The 18,015-nt window shown below is 39.5% G+C and overlaps 1 protein-coding gene and 1 non-coding gene across 5 annotated transcripts in view; one reads left to right on the forward strand and one right to left on the reverse strand.

Moving 5' to 3' along the window:
- The first annotated feature begins 218 nt into the window (after window positions 1–218).
- LOC145403827 (guanine nucleotide-binding protein subunit gamma-1-like) overlaps window positions 219–18,015 on the forward strand; it is a 40,779-nt gene continuing 22,982 nt past the window's right edge. For 2 of the 4 annotated variants that reach the window (XM_080275515.1, XM_080275516.1), the window contains exons 1-4: window positions 219–348; window positions 2,791–2,828; window positions 4,614–4,709; window positions 16,724–16,822. In XM_080275515.1, coding sequence (XP_080131641.1) covers window positions 4,698–4,709; window positions 16,724–16,822 — 111 coding nt within the window. In that variant the 5' untranslated portion in view covers window positions 219–348; window positions 2,791–2,828; window positions 4,614–4,697. The remainder of the gene's footprint in view (window positions 349–2,790; window positions 2,829–4,613; window positions 4,710–16,723; window positions 16,823–18,015) is intronic. The other 2 variants (XM_080275517.1, XM_080275518.1) reach the window with 1 other exon arrangement.
- On the reverse strand, window positions 8,783–8,901 carry LOC145403873 (5S ribosomal RNA). The gene has a single exon (XR_013898067.1). It is a non-coding gene; the product is annotated as a 5S ribosomal RNA (ribosomal RNA).

An 18,015-nucleotide genomic window follows, 5' to 3' on the forward strand; every position in this document is an offset into this window, starting at 1 on the left:
GGATATATTAAAACTCATTTACGAATGTCTCGGGCAGAACTTGATGAGATCAGTGAAAGTCTTCTAAAACACACAGCTCCTTATGTATACATTTCTTTGGTCATTGTCTGATATGATTTAGTGTTTTTCATTTGATGTAACTATTTTAATCAATAACTGTTATAAAGATGCTGATATTAGTGTAAAAATTTTTGAGTTTTGTATCTAAATGTATTGCTGGAATATGTTTACATTTTCGCCACCTTGAAGCTTGTATTTTCTAGGTCCTGGAAATTCTTAAATTTTCGCCCTGCACTAAAGAAATTAGCAAGTAGAATCTCCAAGATTCAAAAAATTACTCAGTAGGAGGTATGGAGTGTGTATGTTCACATTATAACACCGTTAGTCCTGAAGTATGTGGCCATTATTTGGCATTAATAATTTCAAGGTAATGATGAGAAACAGGATTATAGGGAACCAAGGTTGTATATGTTGCTTGGCTACGCCACTGTATTCTGGCTTTTTAGCAAATTAAAAGGCATTATTACGGTTTAATTCAGTCAAGCCCGGCAGGTATTCCAGCCTATTCTATGGCTTAAATTCGTCAAATAAGGGGGGGTCCCCTCAGAAAGGAGGAAAAACAGCCATGGTTTAACAGGCATGCCAAATGAGGAGTCAGGAAAAAGCACTTTGGTCGGAAATGTTACCAACAAATCAAATCTAAATTGAGATAAAATGAATGTATCAAAGGAATGCATGTGCAAAGGTTCTGAGGAAAGTAAGAAAAAAATAGGAACAAGATGTTTCAGGAAGTGAGAACAAGTTCTGAAGCACTGAATGTAAACAGTATGGTAGTAAAAGAACCTAATTTTTTGCCAAACGGGCGCGGCTTTTCCGTATTTTCTATTAAATGAGTCTTTCACAGGGTAATTAGCATCTCTCCTGGATTACCATACCTACTGGGGATTTTTTGAAACATACCTCTGAAGGCTGTTATTTAGGATTTTGAATTAGTAAATATTCTGATGACACTGTCATGTCCATGGCTGGATGTTAAACATGGCCAACACACGTTTTACTTTTAGCGCGATTTCCAAATGGTGTGTCCAGGATGTATGATTACTTTGGTGGAACTATTTGTTTTTTGCAATGGTTTATGCCAACTGCTTCCTTTAATTTAGGTTAGGTTAGGGGTTAAGTTTGGTTAGGTTGGGTTAGATTAATTTCTGCAACAAATGATCCCTAACCCCTGTAAGGGGTTTAAGTCAAATACAAAATCAAAACTTCAAAATTGAACTAAGTACTGTACGTGTGTTTTTCTTTCTTCCAACTAACCTTACCAAATTTAACCCCAAAATTAACTGTGAAAGCCACATACTGTAGAGAAGTGTTGTTTCAGCCTCAAGCAGGCTTGGCACTACTGGAGGTGGGTACCGCTGCCCTGCCTTGACCACATGCACTTTGTGAGGGATAAAGTTTTGCAGCTTGGAGAAAGAAGGAGTGGAATTCAGTCTTGACATGAGGACATCTAGAAAATGAGCGCTACTTTCCAGCATGGACAATCCTGGGCAACCTCAGCAAATGTTGTGTTGGGTCGGGTAAAATACTGAGCCCTCATTGGTTATTTTAAAGCACATGCCATTTGAGGGTAGTCCCTGGTCACTTTGGTTTCTTTCGGGCCTGGTTGGCTCTTGTAGTTCCAAGATGACTGTCAGGTGGCAGTACCATCGGAGCTCATAATTTTTTGCCGGTCGCAGGGTAAAGGTTGTGTGTCACTGTATGGCGAATTATTACACAACAAAATTGAAAACACCTTAAAGACACATTTGCAAGCAAATGTCATAGAGAAAGCCTCTCCTAATTTGAGAACTCTATGTCATAGAAAAGGCTGGACTGCCAGATGGGTTTGACTGTAATAAACAAAAACATTACTCTAAATCCTTCCCATAGTTAAAAAAAATATATATATATTAAAATACAATGACTGGATTAAATAAAAAAAATTCCAATAAAAACCTGTGTAGTGCTCAAACCAGAGAGTTCTGTGTAAGCTACATCCTTCTGTAAATACAGCTTAATGTCACTGTATCTTGACACTATTCTGTGAACTACTGTCTTTTTTTTCAAAATGTGAATTCTGACGATCAAAAGTGAAGAGTATACATTAAGCATTTTCGAGGCAAAAGATTTTGGGGGGCATTATAGGTTTTGCAGTCAAGGCCACCTTCCCCAACTCTATTGAACCCATTTTATATTGACCTCTCTGTGCGATAAATTGTTATGCGATAAGGTTTTCACTTGATGCAACCCTATTGTATAGCAAGACCAGACTGTATTAAGATGTATGCCAAATAGAACTGCTAGTAGGATGTGATTTGATGTATTTGTTTGACAGCTGTAGTGCAAGTATTCAAGGAGACTGTCACGGGCAACATAGTACTGTACCTGTATTTCCAAAATATTCATTGTCCAGAGAGGCAGAAGTTTCTTGTACTGATAAAAATGGTCCACTTTCCTTTTGCTCAGCCATCTAGCAACTGCTTCGTCCCCTTCCTGTACGGTGCTATCTGCATTCCTTATTACAGAAATACTGTAACTTTCTCTTCTGCATCTGTGATGAGCACTGCGTGTTGTGATTTTTTTGTCTGTCAAGTTGTTCAGCCTTGTAATTCCCATCTGAATGTTGGCTGTGGGTGATTCATTTGAATGTCTAGGCTAACTGTAATAGACAGTTAACTGTGCTGCATTAAAAAAAATGTTTGTAGTGTACAGTTTTAATGAATTTTCCTACTGAAAATTGGCTAATTTCAGGTGACTGGGCTGGTCGTGCCTTTGCATCATACGGCAAAGTAAGTGCAATTGTGGTACTTATTGTAACTTACAGTATAGTGTTATTGTTTTTGTATGGAACATTGTCAGTTCCATTCTTTAAGTGCAAATGATCTCACTTAGTTGAATGAAATAATGTGATGTTAGTCAGAATAAAATGCTGAATTTAAGAAGTGACACATAAAGGATTCAGCTCGTGTAGTGTACAGTGTGATGAATTATAGTGTGTGTGTGTGTCTTGCGTCTAATATGAAAATACTATCAGGATTGTGTGATATGTATTTGGTTAGAGATGTGAGTTGTAACTAGACTATTACATTGATTTTCAGTTTGGCTACAGTATTTCTTTTAACACTGTCAGGACACTGGTTTCACTTTTAACACGTTTTTACAATACAGCTTAGTGCTTAGACCACTGCATTTTTGAGGATGGGTTCAATATATTGTGTTACACTCTTAAGCTTGCCATTTCAGATACAGCTGCTCCATTTTACCTGAATTCAGATGATGCCCTTTAAAAAAAAAAAAAAAAAAAAAAAAAAAAGTAAACTTAGAACAATGAATGTGGCATCAAAATGATCAGCTGTGTTTATGTTCCTGCAAATAGGGCACACAACTAACTGAGGTAAAGAAAAGAAGATTGCATCTGATTGTATACATATTGGAGCACCTGTGTTCGAAGTGGGCTGTTTATACTGAAGCAGATAGGTGTTTCAGGTTACACACAGACCAATGCTGCCTTTGTCATACTGATACCACAATTCAGTACCCATGGTGACTTTAAAAGCAAACGGGTAAAGGAATACAGTACTTTAAACTGTTAAAACAGGTTTAGCACCAAGCTGCAATTTACTGGATCGTGGTATCGAAGTCAGCTTCTGTGCCATCATTGACTTGAAGGTATAAAACAGCTGGATGTACTGCGCAGTTAAACCTTTTTTGCCAGTTGAGCTATGACTGAATTCATTGGTTGGGTGAGGGAGAATCATTGTGGCCATTATTCTATCTAGCTGATAGTGGATTCGGTTCTAGGTTAAAGTTTTCCATAACTAGAGTGTTTATAGTCACATAGGGTACTAATAATACCCTGTTGACAAAGCTTTTATCTTACTAACATGACATAGTCAGGTTTGTCTAGCTGCTTAGTTCTTGTTTAGCATGTGACTTGAACTGCTTGGCAGTATTTATGTATATGTCCTCATAATACAGTGGTAAGGAGTCTACAATGTAGGATGAGGTAGTTGAGGGAAAGCAACATTCTTGTGCTGGAAATTCTTAGTTAGGCAGCTTGGTAGTCTTTCTTTGAGGGGGTTATATTGTTGGAAGACAAACCTGTCTTTTTTTGCTTCTAACACCTTTGCTATCCAGTCATCAGCTAAAGGTTTGAGTTCCCTAAAATGGCAAAAATGCCAAGAAAATATCAGCCTAATAATCCTCCATCATTTCTTCTCACATTGCCTCAGATTGTGGCTTGTATGGCACTGAAAGCTTTGAGTGAAATGCACAGGTTACAGTACCATCTTCAGGCTATGCACAGGTTACAGTACCATCTTCAGGCTATGCACAGGTTACAGTACCATCTTTCAGGCTAAAGTATTGTACTGTACAAACCTTGGGCTTATCAGGACATGGAAAGTAAACTTGTAACCATTATGCTGTACACACACATGCAGTGCACAGTAGCTCCCTTCGATGATGAATTCCGTGCAATACTATGAGTGAATCTGCCTGCCATGCTGGGTTGTGGTGGTGGGTACTGTGTGGGTGTGACTGTCACCCACCCACCCCTCCCCCTCCCTCCCCAGGGTAGTGCAGGTGTTTCTTCAGCTGAGTCCCGAGTCACCAGCAAGATTGTGCGAACAGCGGTGGAATACACACTCAACAACATCATGATGGATCAGGTTAGTTTGGATGTGTGCAGTGCTACCATCCAGGTTGTATGCTGGAATTTTTGCTAGTGTGTGTATTGTGTTAATAGCTGTGCATATATGTATGCTGATGGATGTTTTGCACCCAATATATTATTCTTATTTTGTATTGGCTTGTTTGTATATACTGGTACTATCTGTGATATTTCAGAACTATTGTTAATGTAGATTTTAGTGGTGATAAATATGAAAAATGGCTTTTTGTGATGCAAAACAGTAACTTTTCTTCCTGATATATCCCTGTAAGTGAGGTTTTAGAGGATACTGTGAAGCCAGATCATGTTGTTGCAGGCTTTACATTAAACTTATGAAGTATTAAATGGATCCCTTTTTTATCATGAGCAATGTAGGCAGTGGGTTTTAAGCCAGAAGAGCAAATTTACCGCTTACTTTTCACCCCAGAAGGTCTAAAATTGTGATATTGTAAAATATGAAATTCCTTGTCATGCAATACTTCTCTCAAGCCACTGTTTATTGAAAACAATGGGCATTACCTGTGTACATTCTTGCCCAAAGCTAAGATTTGTGGCAGCTATTGTTCTTGGTAATATGAGGCATTAAAGGAAGTGGAATGGCACCCTTGGATGAAAATATTTATTTAGTTGTTTGCTATAGGGCTGCATTGTTACCAGCAACAGGGACCTCAGGACCATGCCACAATCTTCATTTGCCATACAACCACATACTCTTTCGTAGTCCAGTTTATGGCAGGAAAGAATTTAATTTGATCTTGATTTTTCACAAGTGAAGAGGTGCTGGAGAGGAATGCCTTCTTGTGGTGGCACCAGTGCAACCAGGTGCCCAATTATTCAGACATCCCTCAGCTTCCTCCCATTCCCCCAAGAGGACGAGGAGGAACTGTGAAAGGGCAGCAGTCTGCAATCTGCGTGGATCATGTCCAGATGAGCCTGGACCACAACAACAAAAGCAAAGTGCAGTTAATCACTCCCCCCCCCCCACTTTATGGCTGGTTAAGAAGGTCCCCATACTGCCTTTTCATTTGTGTGTGGTGGTCAGTGGCTACTGTAACAGTTCATACTTGGATGCCTCCTCAACCACTTAATGGAGGTGGTGCCCACCATCCACTCTTGTTGTACTGCTGGTTTCGGATGACTCTGCTTTTAGTGACAAGCCAAAAAGTTTCCTTGGGTGGTAACCATATATAGTAACCAGATGACATTTGTTGGGCTAATGAATTAAGGCACTCCAACGGCATGGTACCTTGAAGGGTTTACAGCTGAGGAGTGGTTGGTGTTTATTGCTCACATAATGCCATTCAGGGAGGAGTGAGGCTAATCACCCATGCCTTAAATGTCAGAACTGAGTAGCCTAGCCCTGGGCTTGTACACTGCTGATGGGGCAAAAAAATATTGGATAATAGGTGGATGGATGGATGATCAAGTGTATGAATGTAAACTCAAGATTTCTCAACCCTTTGCCTCAGCTGCTCTTTCAAAAGCCAAATTTTTTTTTTTTCACTTTTGAAAACTAAAATCATACTGCAGCACCAAAACTGGGCTTTAGGTCATCCTCAAATGCCATGGGGTATATGAAAATGAAACTGAGTCAGATCATAAGTCTTAAATATTACCACAAGTGAGCTTTGGTCATATATTTTTACTGCTTGATGTTAAGCATTTGCTAATGCAGTAGTGATGAAATTTTCATTTACAGTACTGTACACCACACTGCACAATATATGAGCAGTCAGAAGATTTCTGAGGTTTTTAATGCATTTTCTTTGTATCTGAATTTCCTTTGCATTAGACTTACGCGTTTTGTTGAACAGTGTTATGCCAATTTTAGTATTTTCTCGATATAACATTCTTTAATAGAAAGTAGCTACACCTCAGGAATGGATGGCCTGGTGATAGAATTGTGGACTGGTATATTCATGGTTTTGAACTCAGTTCATTATGTTGTTGTGGACAGTTTGAGAATTTGAATTTCAGTAGACTAGATTTGATACATATCTGTGAACCATTGTGACATACTATTAGAAAGGAAATTACAGTATCTGAAATTCCATTAGTTTGCACTAGTTCAAACAGATACATTCTTAACATGTCATGGTATATTTGTTGTTGTTGTAGTCCAGGGCTAATCTTGACATTAACGACATGGATTGCAGTCTGAATTTCCACTATACTCCTCTCGAGGGATAAGGAAAGGGGGGGTGTTATATAACCAGGCAGCAGAGCCACCTAATTATATTGGTGCCAGCATGTGAAGATGATTTTAATCAAATTCAGTGCCAACATGTGAAGATGGTTTTACTGTAATCAAATTCAAATCCTCAGACTGTTTGTAGCCCCATCCTGGATTGAACTAAGTTCTTTTAGTCAGCAGTTCACCCTTTTACCACTTGCACACCACCTGCCTGTTCTGCACATAATATTGTATAGGGATTTTTTGCACATTTTGTACTGTACTTTGTTTTTGTATATCGAATTGTTTATATTTACTGTTGATATGGGACATATGTACAGTAAATGATCTTATATCCAACTTTCAGATGTTATGAGATTTCCTAATTGGATATAAATTGTACAGGCACTTTTTTCCCTTCTTATCAGTGTGTTTTGAGGTAAAAGATGTGTCTTGGTTGTACATTCATGGACAAAATTTTGAATTCTGTTCCTCTGCATCTACTTCATGCTTAGGGCTTGTCAGTCACTTAACCATTTTGACATGGTAACAGAGAGGATCATTTGTGATCAGAGAAACATACAAAGTCTCACTCATCGTAGGAATATTAGCCAGCGGAGAAAAGTGAGAAGTACAAGAGGTGAAATATTAGGTTAACTTTTGTCCGTGACTGTATATTCAAGGAACGTAGTGGGAAATTAAAGACAGTGACAGTGTAAATTATTTGTTACTTTCTTATGTTCTTTAGTTGTAGCTGTAGGTTTAATTTTACTCATCTTTAATTTGACAGTAATGTGTCAGCCTATTTCCACATCCTGAGCTAGTCAAAGAGGACAGCTGATGCTGTATACAGTAATCTTGCGATTATCAGCATGGCCATTACCCGGACCATCCATTACCCAGATGCTGTGATCTGGCTGTTCCAGTCCATTATTTGTACATTTTTTCCCACTATCTGAACAAAATGCTTGCGTCCGTTTCGAAATTATGGTTGCGCAAAAAATTTCCATCCAGATGGACAAGAACAGCCTGGTGGTGCCTCCATGTAGGGCTGGTTTGTTTACTCTACGTCCGCCAGATACCCCTTTTGCACGCTGTCAGTTCATGCGCATCGCTTGTGTAGTGAGCAGCTCTTCCCACGCCATTGTTATGGTGGCACATGTGGTATATCTCGTGGTGGTTCCCTACCTGCTTCAGGCCTTGCAGTTCCTTGCATGCCTCTTCCTTAGGGTGTGTGATGGCCACTTCATGAGGGAAAAGGAAGAGGGTAGTGCTGACCCTTTAGAAGTGAGAGATCCTGGGTAAGATTGTTGTGGGATGGTCGAATCTTGAGTGTTGACATTGATATTATTCTAGCTTACTGCTCTGTGCAATGATTTTTATTGTGTTTTACCATGATTTTATTCCATTTTACCATTATGTTTTGTGTGCCTGCTGCATTTTTCTTGATTATCCAATTTTTTCATGTTTCATGTCACTGCAGGGTGTGGCTCTGCAGTGGTGATTGCTTGTATGTGGTTGATGGGTCTGCTTGACCTTGGTAATTGCTTGGCTGTGGTTGATGGGTCTGCATGACCATGGTAATTGCTTGGTTGTGGTTTGTAGGTCTGCTTGACCAGTTAGAGTAGTATTAAACAACAGGAACAAGTGTTGAATGATGTACTGCAGTGGGCTTTTACACTGGTTTTCAAAGTTAGGTTATGTATGATTGAAGGCCAGGGGAGAAGTCCACTATCCAGACGGAGCCACTACCGGCATACGCCCTTGCCTCTATTCATTCACTCATTGCCAGATGCCATGTATCCCAAATGGGGTGGCCAAGGGCTTAGAGTTAATTGTTTTACAGGGAGGGGCACTAATCCTCCACCAACCCCACTTGACACGTAGGGAGAACGTCATGCCAGCAGCATCTGGTGTTCCCAGGCGGTCACCCATCCAAGTACTAACCAGACCCAACGTTGCTTAACTTCGCTGATCGGACGGGAAGCGGTGTACTCAACGTGGTATGGTCGTTGGCTTTTATGTTGGATAATCGAGGGATTACTGTATTATGTGTTGCCATGATTAATCCTTTTCCAGTGACTTCAAACTTAAATTGAGCTGTGTTAAGTCCTGATATGTGAGTGCTGTTTACCTAGACTTTTGAGGCCACATCCAGATTAGCGTAGGAGGTTCCCTAGCTTTTTTTTTTTTTTTTTTCCCACTACATGTACTTCAGTGTGTTCTCTGTATTCATACAATCTTTGATATTAACCAAAAGATTTAAGCAACATACAGTGCAAGACAGGTTATTTAAAACCAGAGATATAAGTAACATACAGTACAAGAAAGATAGTAAAAAAAAAAAAAAAGACCTAGATAGCATGCGGTACATGAGAGATTAGTAACATGGGCCTTGCATATAAAATACTGAAGAAGAGTTACTAGAAAACCTCCAAAGCTCATGAGAATACATTCTTCGTAAGTGAATGACTGTACATGTGAGTGCTGAACCAGCTTGTGTTCTTTGAGCACTGGTAGCAAGTGAAGTACAGTCAGTCTTCACATAAAGGATGCATATAGACAAAATTTGCCGCAAGTGACATAACAGCATAATACTGCCTTAAGTGAAATAAGTTTTAGTTAGACATAAGTGTGGTGCCGAAGCGATTGGTTGAAAACCCAGAAAGCACTTGTTTCTGTACTCAGAGCAACTTTATAATGAATTATGACCAACTTGAATTGGATAATAGATGTCATTTCATCATTGACTAAATGATGAAAAAACTCAGTGTGGACTAATTGTATCAGATATCATTGCTAGTACCTGCATGACTCCAGTACCACCACGTAGCATCCCTCACTGGTTTTGCCTTGCTGGTTAATTTAAAAGCTTTACTCATATTTTTTGTGTGTGAAAACTCTGTGTTGAAGAAGTATCAAGGTTTTGGTATGTTATTACGGTACGTTGATCATTTGTTTTTCATAATATTGTACCAGTATTTTAGTGATTATTGCTGATGAACTTATTAACAGCCTTTGTCTTCTTTCTTTCCTTTTTATATAAGTTTATTCTTCTACAATGTATGAACTGTTTGTTTGACCATTACTAGTATGCAGTACTGTATTCTGTCAGTATTAATAATGCAGTAATATGCAATATTAAGGACACTTAGCTTATGTTCCAAAAGCATGCTACATGTTGACATACTTTGTATAATGAACCCTTTAGCCTTTTTTTTCTGTATTGACTCATAGAAGTGTCATGTTATCATCACAAGTGGAAAAATAGGAGAGCGTTGAAAAGAGGATGTGCGATACAGCCTTGAAAAAGTGTGTCATGCTTTTTCTCTTTGTTGGTAATAGACGTAGCCTGTAAGATTTTTATAAATGCAGTATACAGTACCTGCGTGTGTATATATATGATTATTGCAGTGAAAGAGGTACATTGCTATTTTGCAGTGAAATACATTACAACTTTTCTCCTTTCCACTGGATAATTGCAGCACCCAAAGAAAGTTTGATTCCTGCCCTAAAATCTGTAGTCAAACGCTATAGAGACTCTCGGGTCAGTCACTGTCTGTAGCAGAGGGTGAGGCAGAATGCCACTGTGTATTGGGAAGTGCAACCAAGTCACTGTCACAGTAATGAAAATGAGTTTTCAAAGAATGCCCCCTTCATGTGAATCCCATTGATTGTGCCCATCAAACCCAGGAGGCTCTTCACTTTTTTTTTTTCCTTTTCATGGTACTGGTTCAGTAAGGCACCAGGTTTCGTGGCATCCAGATTGGCGAAATGCACTTTGGCGGCAGCAATCAAATATTCCCATGATTGCTCGTTTCCGAATAAAAAAACGCACTTTCGTGCCCTCTGGCGCCACAAGTTCCTGGTTCTCATCATGGCAATGCCAGTGCCAACACTCAGTTTCGACCTGTTTCTCACGTGTTCAAGGTGTCCGCAGTTGAGTTTTACACTCTTGCGTCCTTGATTAGTAATTGATGGAAATATGTCATCTTGTGCTTCAAGTGGAGCCGGAGGTGGACCAAGTGATACGGTAGTGGGAGTGGCGTAAGAAGACGTAGACCTGATATGGCAGGCGGTAAAGGAAAGGCCGAGCGTGACTGTTGCAAGGAGGTAAAAAAAACACGAGAATGATCTATCTATCTATTGCCAGACGCCTCAATCCCGTTTGGGGTGGCCATAAACAAATCGCCTCCAAGTCGCCCTGTCCCCCGCCATTTCACTGCCCTGCTCCCAACTCACACCCCCCTCTCTCATATACCTCTCCACCCCATCCCTCCATCTCATCCTCGGCCTCCACCTCACTCACATACACTCTCTTCGTCAGTCTTTCACCCTCCATCCTCTCCACATGGCCAAATGATGACAAGTTAAAAAATAAAATTGTGGCAGAATTGGAGAAAGATACTCGTAACTCTGAAATATGCAAAATGTATAATGTGCCACAGTCGACTGTGCATAGTAGGAGAAAAAAGCTGAGTGAACTAAAAGCCAATCGAACCCTTGCGAAGATGTATTTTGAACCAGGCACCAGAGGTAGACGAGTGAAACCAGTGACCAAGTACAAGTCAGTTATGCTAGTGGTTGAACACTATTTGTTACAGTGATTGAATAGGAGTACTTGGGAAGACGTTAGTGTGTCAGGACCCAAAATTCAAGACCTGACCTGCCAATTTTAGGATGTACTTAAAGTAGGAAACACACAAGGGGGTGAGTTTTCTTATGGGCACGGTCCCTGTTACCTTATTTCCCATAAGGTCAATGCCCCAACTCTGGCAAAATCAACTTTGGCGGCTCTTTTCACTGTCCCTATTAGCGTTCGAAACCTGGTGCCATATTGTACTTGCAAAAATTTTCAAAACCATGGGAAGTGTTTGTATGAATTATGATACACAGAGGAATTGCGGCTTACATGCAGCCTCAGCTGGACACCAATCTGAGATCCAACCTTAGCCTGATCGTACGTAATGAAATTTTTAAGGACAGTGAAAGTTGATTCTTCCTTGGGTACTTCCACTATCACCATATGGGTAAAACTAAGTGTTGACCATGCATTTCTTTGTTTTTTCCAGATATGTGTATGTGTAGTTTTATGTGATGTATGGTCAGGATAGTGTTATAATGCTTTTGATTTATTAAAAAATCATGTTTTCAGTTGTTCATTACATGTGAGTGTATGTTTTATGCCTGTTGTGTATGTTTAATTTAGAATTAGTTTGATATTGCATGAAAACACTAATTATAGTATACTATACTGTTTGGTATGTTTACAGGGATTGTTTTGTGTCTGTCACTGTGTACTGTGTTCATACAGGGAGGAAGTTCAGAGTGTGCCACAATTACCAATTTCCTCACCCCAATGTCCCTTCTTCCTCTGCCTCTCCTCTGTCTCTTCCTGTTCTCCAACCCTTCCATCTTGTCCAATTTATTCCTTCCCAGGCCCCCCTTCCCATCTTTCTGTCTGTCTGTCTCTCTCTCTCTCTGTTTGTCTGTCTGTCTGTCTGTCTCTGTCTCTCTCTCTCTCTCTCTCTCTCTCTCTCTCTCATCCCCATCAGCATCATTTAACGTACCTTCTGCATTTCCTCCTTCCTTTATTTCTTTCTTCCCTCCACACTCCCATTCCTCCTTATCTTCTCATAGATGAAGTAGAGAAAATAAGGAATTTCTTATGAAGTGGTAGTAAAGAGAAAGTAAAAGTAATGAAAGGGGATTGTAGGGGAATGGCTGGGAAGATCAAAGGGTATTGAGTGGGGGTAAGGGTGATGGAGAATGAGGGAGGAGCTGAGAGAGGGAGGAAGCAAAATAGGAAGGAAAGCAGTGAGATAGGGTTAGCTTGGCATGTGGATGAGGTTTTGAGGAAAGTGAGAGTGAGAGAGAAGCTGAGAGGGTGGAAGGGAAGTGGTTAGGGTTGGGAGGGGGGGTGAGGGAGGAACTGAGAGAGAAGGAAGAGGGCAGATAGAGTTTGTGAGGAGGGTGAGAGAGGAACCGAGAGAAAGGAAGGGGGTGGATGGAGTGGTGAGGGTGAGGGAGGCAACTGAGAGAGGAAGCTGTGTCAGGAAGCCTAACTCAGGGCCAGTGGTCAAAAGAGGGTGGCTGGAGTGGGATGTGTGCTTGTGCCTTCTTCAGTTACTGACATACTGATAGTGTTGGATTTATTATTTTATTTTTTATTAATTTTTTATTTTTTATTGAACTTCACATGGTTTAGTTAGATATTATGTCAGTGATTTCAAAGGAGAGAACACATTTATTAAAGCTGGAAGGACACCCAATAGAAATGCTGATTTGTATCAGTAATTCTGAAAGGATACTGATTGTGGTGTGTGCTTAAAAGGACCAGATTCAACATGTACTACAGCAGACATGTGAGTTTTGGGGAATATTGCTATTATGTAGTGGTTGTTATAACTTAATGCATGCTTTGTTTATGATATACAGGTACAGTTGTTACAAGCAGTGAGTGAAGGTAAGTTGACTTTAGTCTGTCATGCAAGTTAGCATTTGTTTTAGTGACAGTTTGATGTTTAAAGCATTTGTTTATATTGTATTGATTTTTTTTTTTTTTTTTTTTTTTTTTTTTTTTTTTTTGGGTGGTAGGTGGTGGCAACCATCATTCACTCACTTGATGTAGTGCTGCCTACTTCTTCCTTAGCCATTATCATTCTTTTTCTGTGCCTGCCCTCCGCTGTTCCTGTTTCGTCTCCCATCTTTCCTGTCACTTCTTATTGCTTTTCTTTCCTTTACAGGTAGCTTTACATTGAGTGACAAGCCAAATGGTTTCCTGTAAGCCAAGAAACTATTTACAGCGCTGGGTGGTAACCATATAATCAAACCATATGTGCTCCCTACGTGTCAGCAAGTGGGTTGGTGGAGGGTTAGTGCCCCTCCCCGTAAAACAAATAAGTCAAAGTCGAAGTGGCCATCCCTTATGGGATTATGGTGCCTGGCAATTGATAGACAGAATTTTTTTTTATACCATAGTGGACAGTTACAGCTGTCATCCCATGTAGATTTCACTACTATTTTGATTGCTGTGGTGTAATTTGGCTGTACATAATTCTCAGCTTCAGCTGTAGTGCAAGTAGAATTAAAAAAACAGCAGTAGTACACTGGTATTCAAACAGTATAATATTGCAGCCAGTAAATAAATATAAATGTGTGTGTGTGTGTGTGTGTGTGTGTGTGAGACCAGTACTACACTCTTCAAAGGCAGGTCTACATTTTGTTGCCAGTCTTAGTTATGAAATGCATTTATATGTTGCAGTGCAGTCATTGGTTAGTTTTAAGTAAGGATTTGCATTTCATATCCATAATATCCTGTGATTCGTGTATGCCTGTGCTGCTGAAATATGTTCTTTCTGATAATCATGATTATTTATCAGATGCACCTGGTACAGTAATCATTTGTATGTGGCAGTACCCTTTTTAGTCACAAAACGTTCCACAGATATACATGACGAATGATGAGAAGGGTGGGTGGTGAGCTGGATAAATGGAAGGCAATAATTGATTATGTGTGTGTGTGTGTGTGGATGAAAGATTGAGAAGATATGTGCTGAATGCAAGAACATACAGAAGTTGGGGATGTTGACTCTCTGACCACCACTCAGCGGTGGTGAGAGTCAAGGTTCAAATAAGCTCGATGGTTGGAAGGAGAAAAGGGCAGGAGGAAGCAGTCCATACAAAGTGGGTAGAAGAGTTGCAGGATGAAAAAAAGACAATATAAGAGAGAAGTGGAGAAGTGATTGGGTAGATACGATTGGAACCGATGGGGGAGTTGGAAGGTGCATGCAAGTTTTTCACAGAAGAAATCTGTGCAGCATGTGGGGTGGTGTGTAAGGTGAAGAGAAGATGAAAGGGGATGCAAGGAATAGTATGATGGAATGAAGAGGTGCGACAAGCCGTGGCGCAAAAGAAGAAAGCATATAGTTTGTGGATGGGAAGCAGAGGCATGGAGGAAGTTGAGAGATGGAATAGAGTTATATGTAGAGCAGAGAGGTGAAAAGCAAGAGAGACTAAGAAGAAAGGGGATGAGGAATTTGGAAGGAATTTGTATGTAAAGTGGAGGGAATTTAAGAAAAAGTTCTGGATGTACGTTAAGAGACAAAGACATGGTGATTAAGAAGGTAGCAGGGGAGTGAAAGATAAAAATAGCATATTGCTAGTGGAGAAGGGAGAAAAAGTAAGCGGGTGGAGAGAATGTTTTAAGGAACTGTAAAACATAGAGAATGAAAGTAATGCTAATGTAAGTGGCTGTGGAGTGCCTGGGAGAATGAGGGAGATGAAAAGGGAGGAAGAAGTCAGTATGATGGAAGTAGTTGAAGCAATGAAGAAAGTCATAATGGGTAAAGCCCCAGGAATTGATAGAGTGTGGGGTGAAATGCTGAAGCATGGGGGAGAGATAGTAGAGTGCATATGGAAGGTGTGCTGATTGGCCTGGGAGAAAGGTGGAGTTCCAGAGGATTGGTAATCAGGTATAATTATTCCCCTATACAAAGGAAAGGGGGAAAAAGAAGTGTGTGGTAATTATAGAGGCATTTGTCTTAGAGTAATAGGACAAGTATATTACAGGATACTTTTTGCAGAGTTAGAGGGAAATAATAGAGAAATTAGTTGGAAAAGGATGGAGGTTTCAGGAAGGGAAGAGATTGTATAGACCAGATATTCATCCTAAGTTGTTTAATGGAAAAGTTTTTAGAGAAGGGAAAGAAGTTCTATACTGCCTTGATGGATTGGCAGAAAGCATATGTCAGTAGATAGGCAAGGAATGTGGGAAACATTGAAAATATATGGAGTAAATGGGAAGCTGTTGAATGCTGTGAAAAATATGTATGCAAGCACTAGGGCTTCAGTGCATGTGAATGGTGAACTGTGTGAATTTTTTAACAATGTTGTATTGAAACAAGGATGTGTCATGTTTCCATGGTTGTTCAGTTTGTATATGGATGGATTTATAAAAGAGATACAAGGTAGGGCAGTGGATGTTCGAGCAGCCCTAATGAAGGAAGGCTGTGTTTGGAAATTTCCTGTTCTGTTATTTGCAGACGATATGGGATTGTTAGTGAAGATGTAGACCTGTAAGGCATGGTGAATGAGTGTGGGACAGTATGAAAGAAACAGAAGCTAAAGGTGAATGTAAGGAAGAGCAAAGTTGTGGTCTTAGAGAGAAAGAAGTTTCTAAATGCACTGTGAGGCTGGAGAGTGAGGAAATGGAAAATATGAGTGCATTTATGTTAGCTGCACAAGAAACAAAATAAACAGTTAGCTTTTATTCATTTGTTCTTTGCTGGGTACCAAGCCCTGAACTATCAGATGACAGTCATGCAGCTGTCCACTCTTCCAGAATCAGACTAAAGTAGCCTCACCTTATGAACTTGTAACCAAGCTGGCCTCACTGTTGGCCTGTAGGAGAGAGGATATTCGGGTACATAGAAACTTAATTTCTTCCAAAGCACATACAGCAGGGCCAATGTAATCTAATCGTTTTTCATCAAGCAGCTCTGAACACTGGTCTCAATCATATTTTGAAGGGTAAAACTGAAATATTTACTGTTATACCAGTACATTGCATCTCGACTTTGTCAACTGGTATGACAGCTGTACTATATTTACCCATTTTAACTTGCTTAAAATTGCCCTCTCTCTCCAGTTTGACTTCTGATCTGCAAGAAGAAGTTAACACTAGAACATAGTGGTAGTCATGAAGAGGTGTCATGGAAAGGATGTAGAGCTGTAGAATTGCCTTACTTTGCCATTGTGCTCAGGAAAATAAGCTACTAAAGGATAAAGATCTCTGTCAAGCTGAGATGGTTGAACAGTGAAATCTTCCTTTTTCACAGATGTCAAGCCACCAACAGCTGCGTGTGCTGGTGGAGCAGCTGCAGCGGGAGGCCAACATAGAACGGATGAAAACCTCGGAGGCCATCAATAACCTCAAGGTCAGTTACTGCATTTTTTTTTTTTTTTTTTTTTTTTTTTTTTTTTTTTTTTAATAAATTATGTGAAAGCAGTGTGGGTGGTTTTTATGGCATATTGCTGACTAGCTTAACATGCAGAATATGAAAATTTAATGTTCTGTATTGTATAATGAAATAGGCCAATCATTACAGTACTGTATATACTGTTAATGATAATTGCATATGTATGGGAAGAGGATACTCATTCAAAATCAGTAACTGTATTCTGTTTTATCGTAAAGTCGGTTATGTCAGTCAGGGTGTGTTTGCTACTCTACAGTCCATCATGGTTGCAGTCAGTGCTGGAAGGAGTGTCATAGTGTCTGTGGCTGATAAGGGTGAAAGTATTATGATATATATTATGTGTATTTATGTAACTTTCTCAGTTATTCTCCTATTACCTATTTGGGTATACATTATATCCTATCACTGTACCATACATCCAGTACAGCTCTAAAAAAGAAAAGAAAAGAAAGCAGATGAAGAAAGAAAAAGCTAACTAAATCTTTTAGATCACTTCCTGATTAACCTAAATTTGTTTGTCATAGGTTGTAGCGTTCTTTTATATGTTAATGGACCCTTAGCTTCAGTATTATGATGGCAACTTGGCAGATGACCTATTATGAGATAATGCCATGATCCATCACCTGACTCATCGGTAAAGAAGGAATTCGTAGTTTTTGATAACACCAAGTTAAGATGCCTTCTGTTTGAATACTTCATTTTAGGGTATGTAATACGTAGGATTTGGAATGTGTTAGGTATTTTCACAAATACCTCACATTTGTATGCTTGACTGGTAAGCATATCAGAGTATCAGTTTGTGAAAGAAATTTTGTATGTATTTACTGATTGGATGATGAATGGATGGATGTATATACTGTATGTGTTTTGCTGGTTATGCAGAATGATTTTTTATCATCTGGGATATGGCAGAGTATGCCAGTGATCTAAGATGAATGTTTGCTTGCATGTGCATGTGTATCCTTGCATGTTACAGTGCCTGAGGGAAGCTGCTGATTTCTATTTACAGTATATGGCTATATCTTGTTAACAGATGAATTATGAGAAACCTAAAAAATCATCAGTAAAAAAATGTGAAGATCATATATTTACTGTAATTTTCTTTTAATAAATCCAGATGTAGCTGAATAGAAGATTATCATGATAAAACT

Source organism: Coenobita brevimanus, chromosome 61 (genome assembly GCF_032717465.1).
Source record: "Coenobita brevimanus isolate Jiangsu-jjx chromosome 61, ASM3271746v2, whole genome shotgun sequence".
Taxonomy (NCBI): Eukaryota; Metazoa; Arthropoda; class Malacostraca; order Decapoda; family Coenobitidae; genus Coenobita; species Coenobita brevimanus.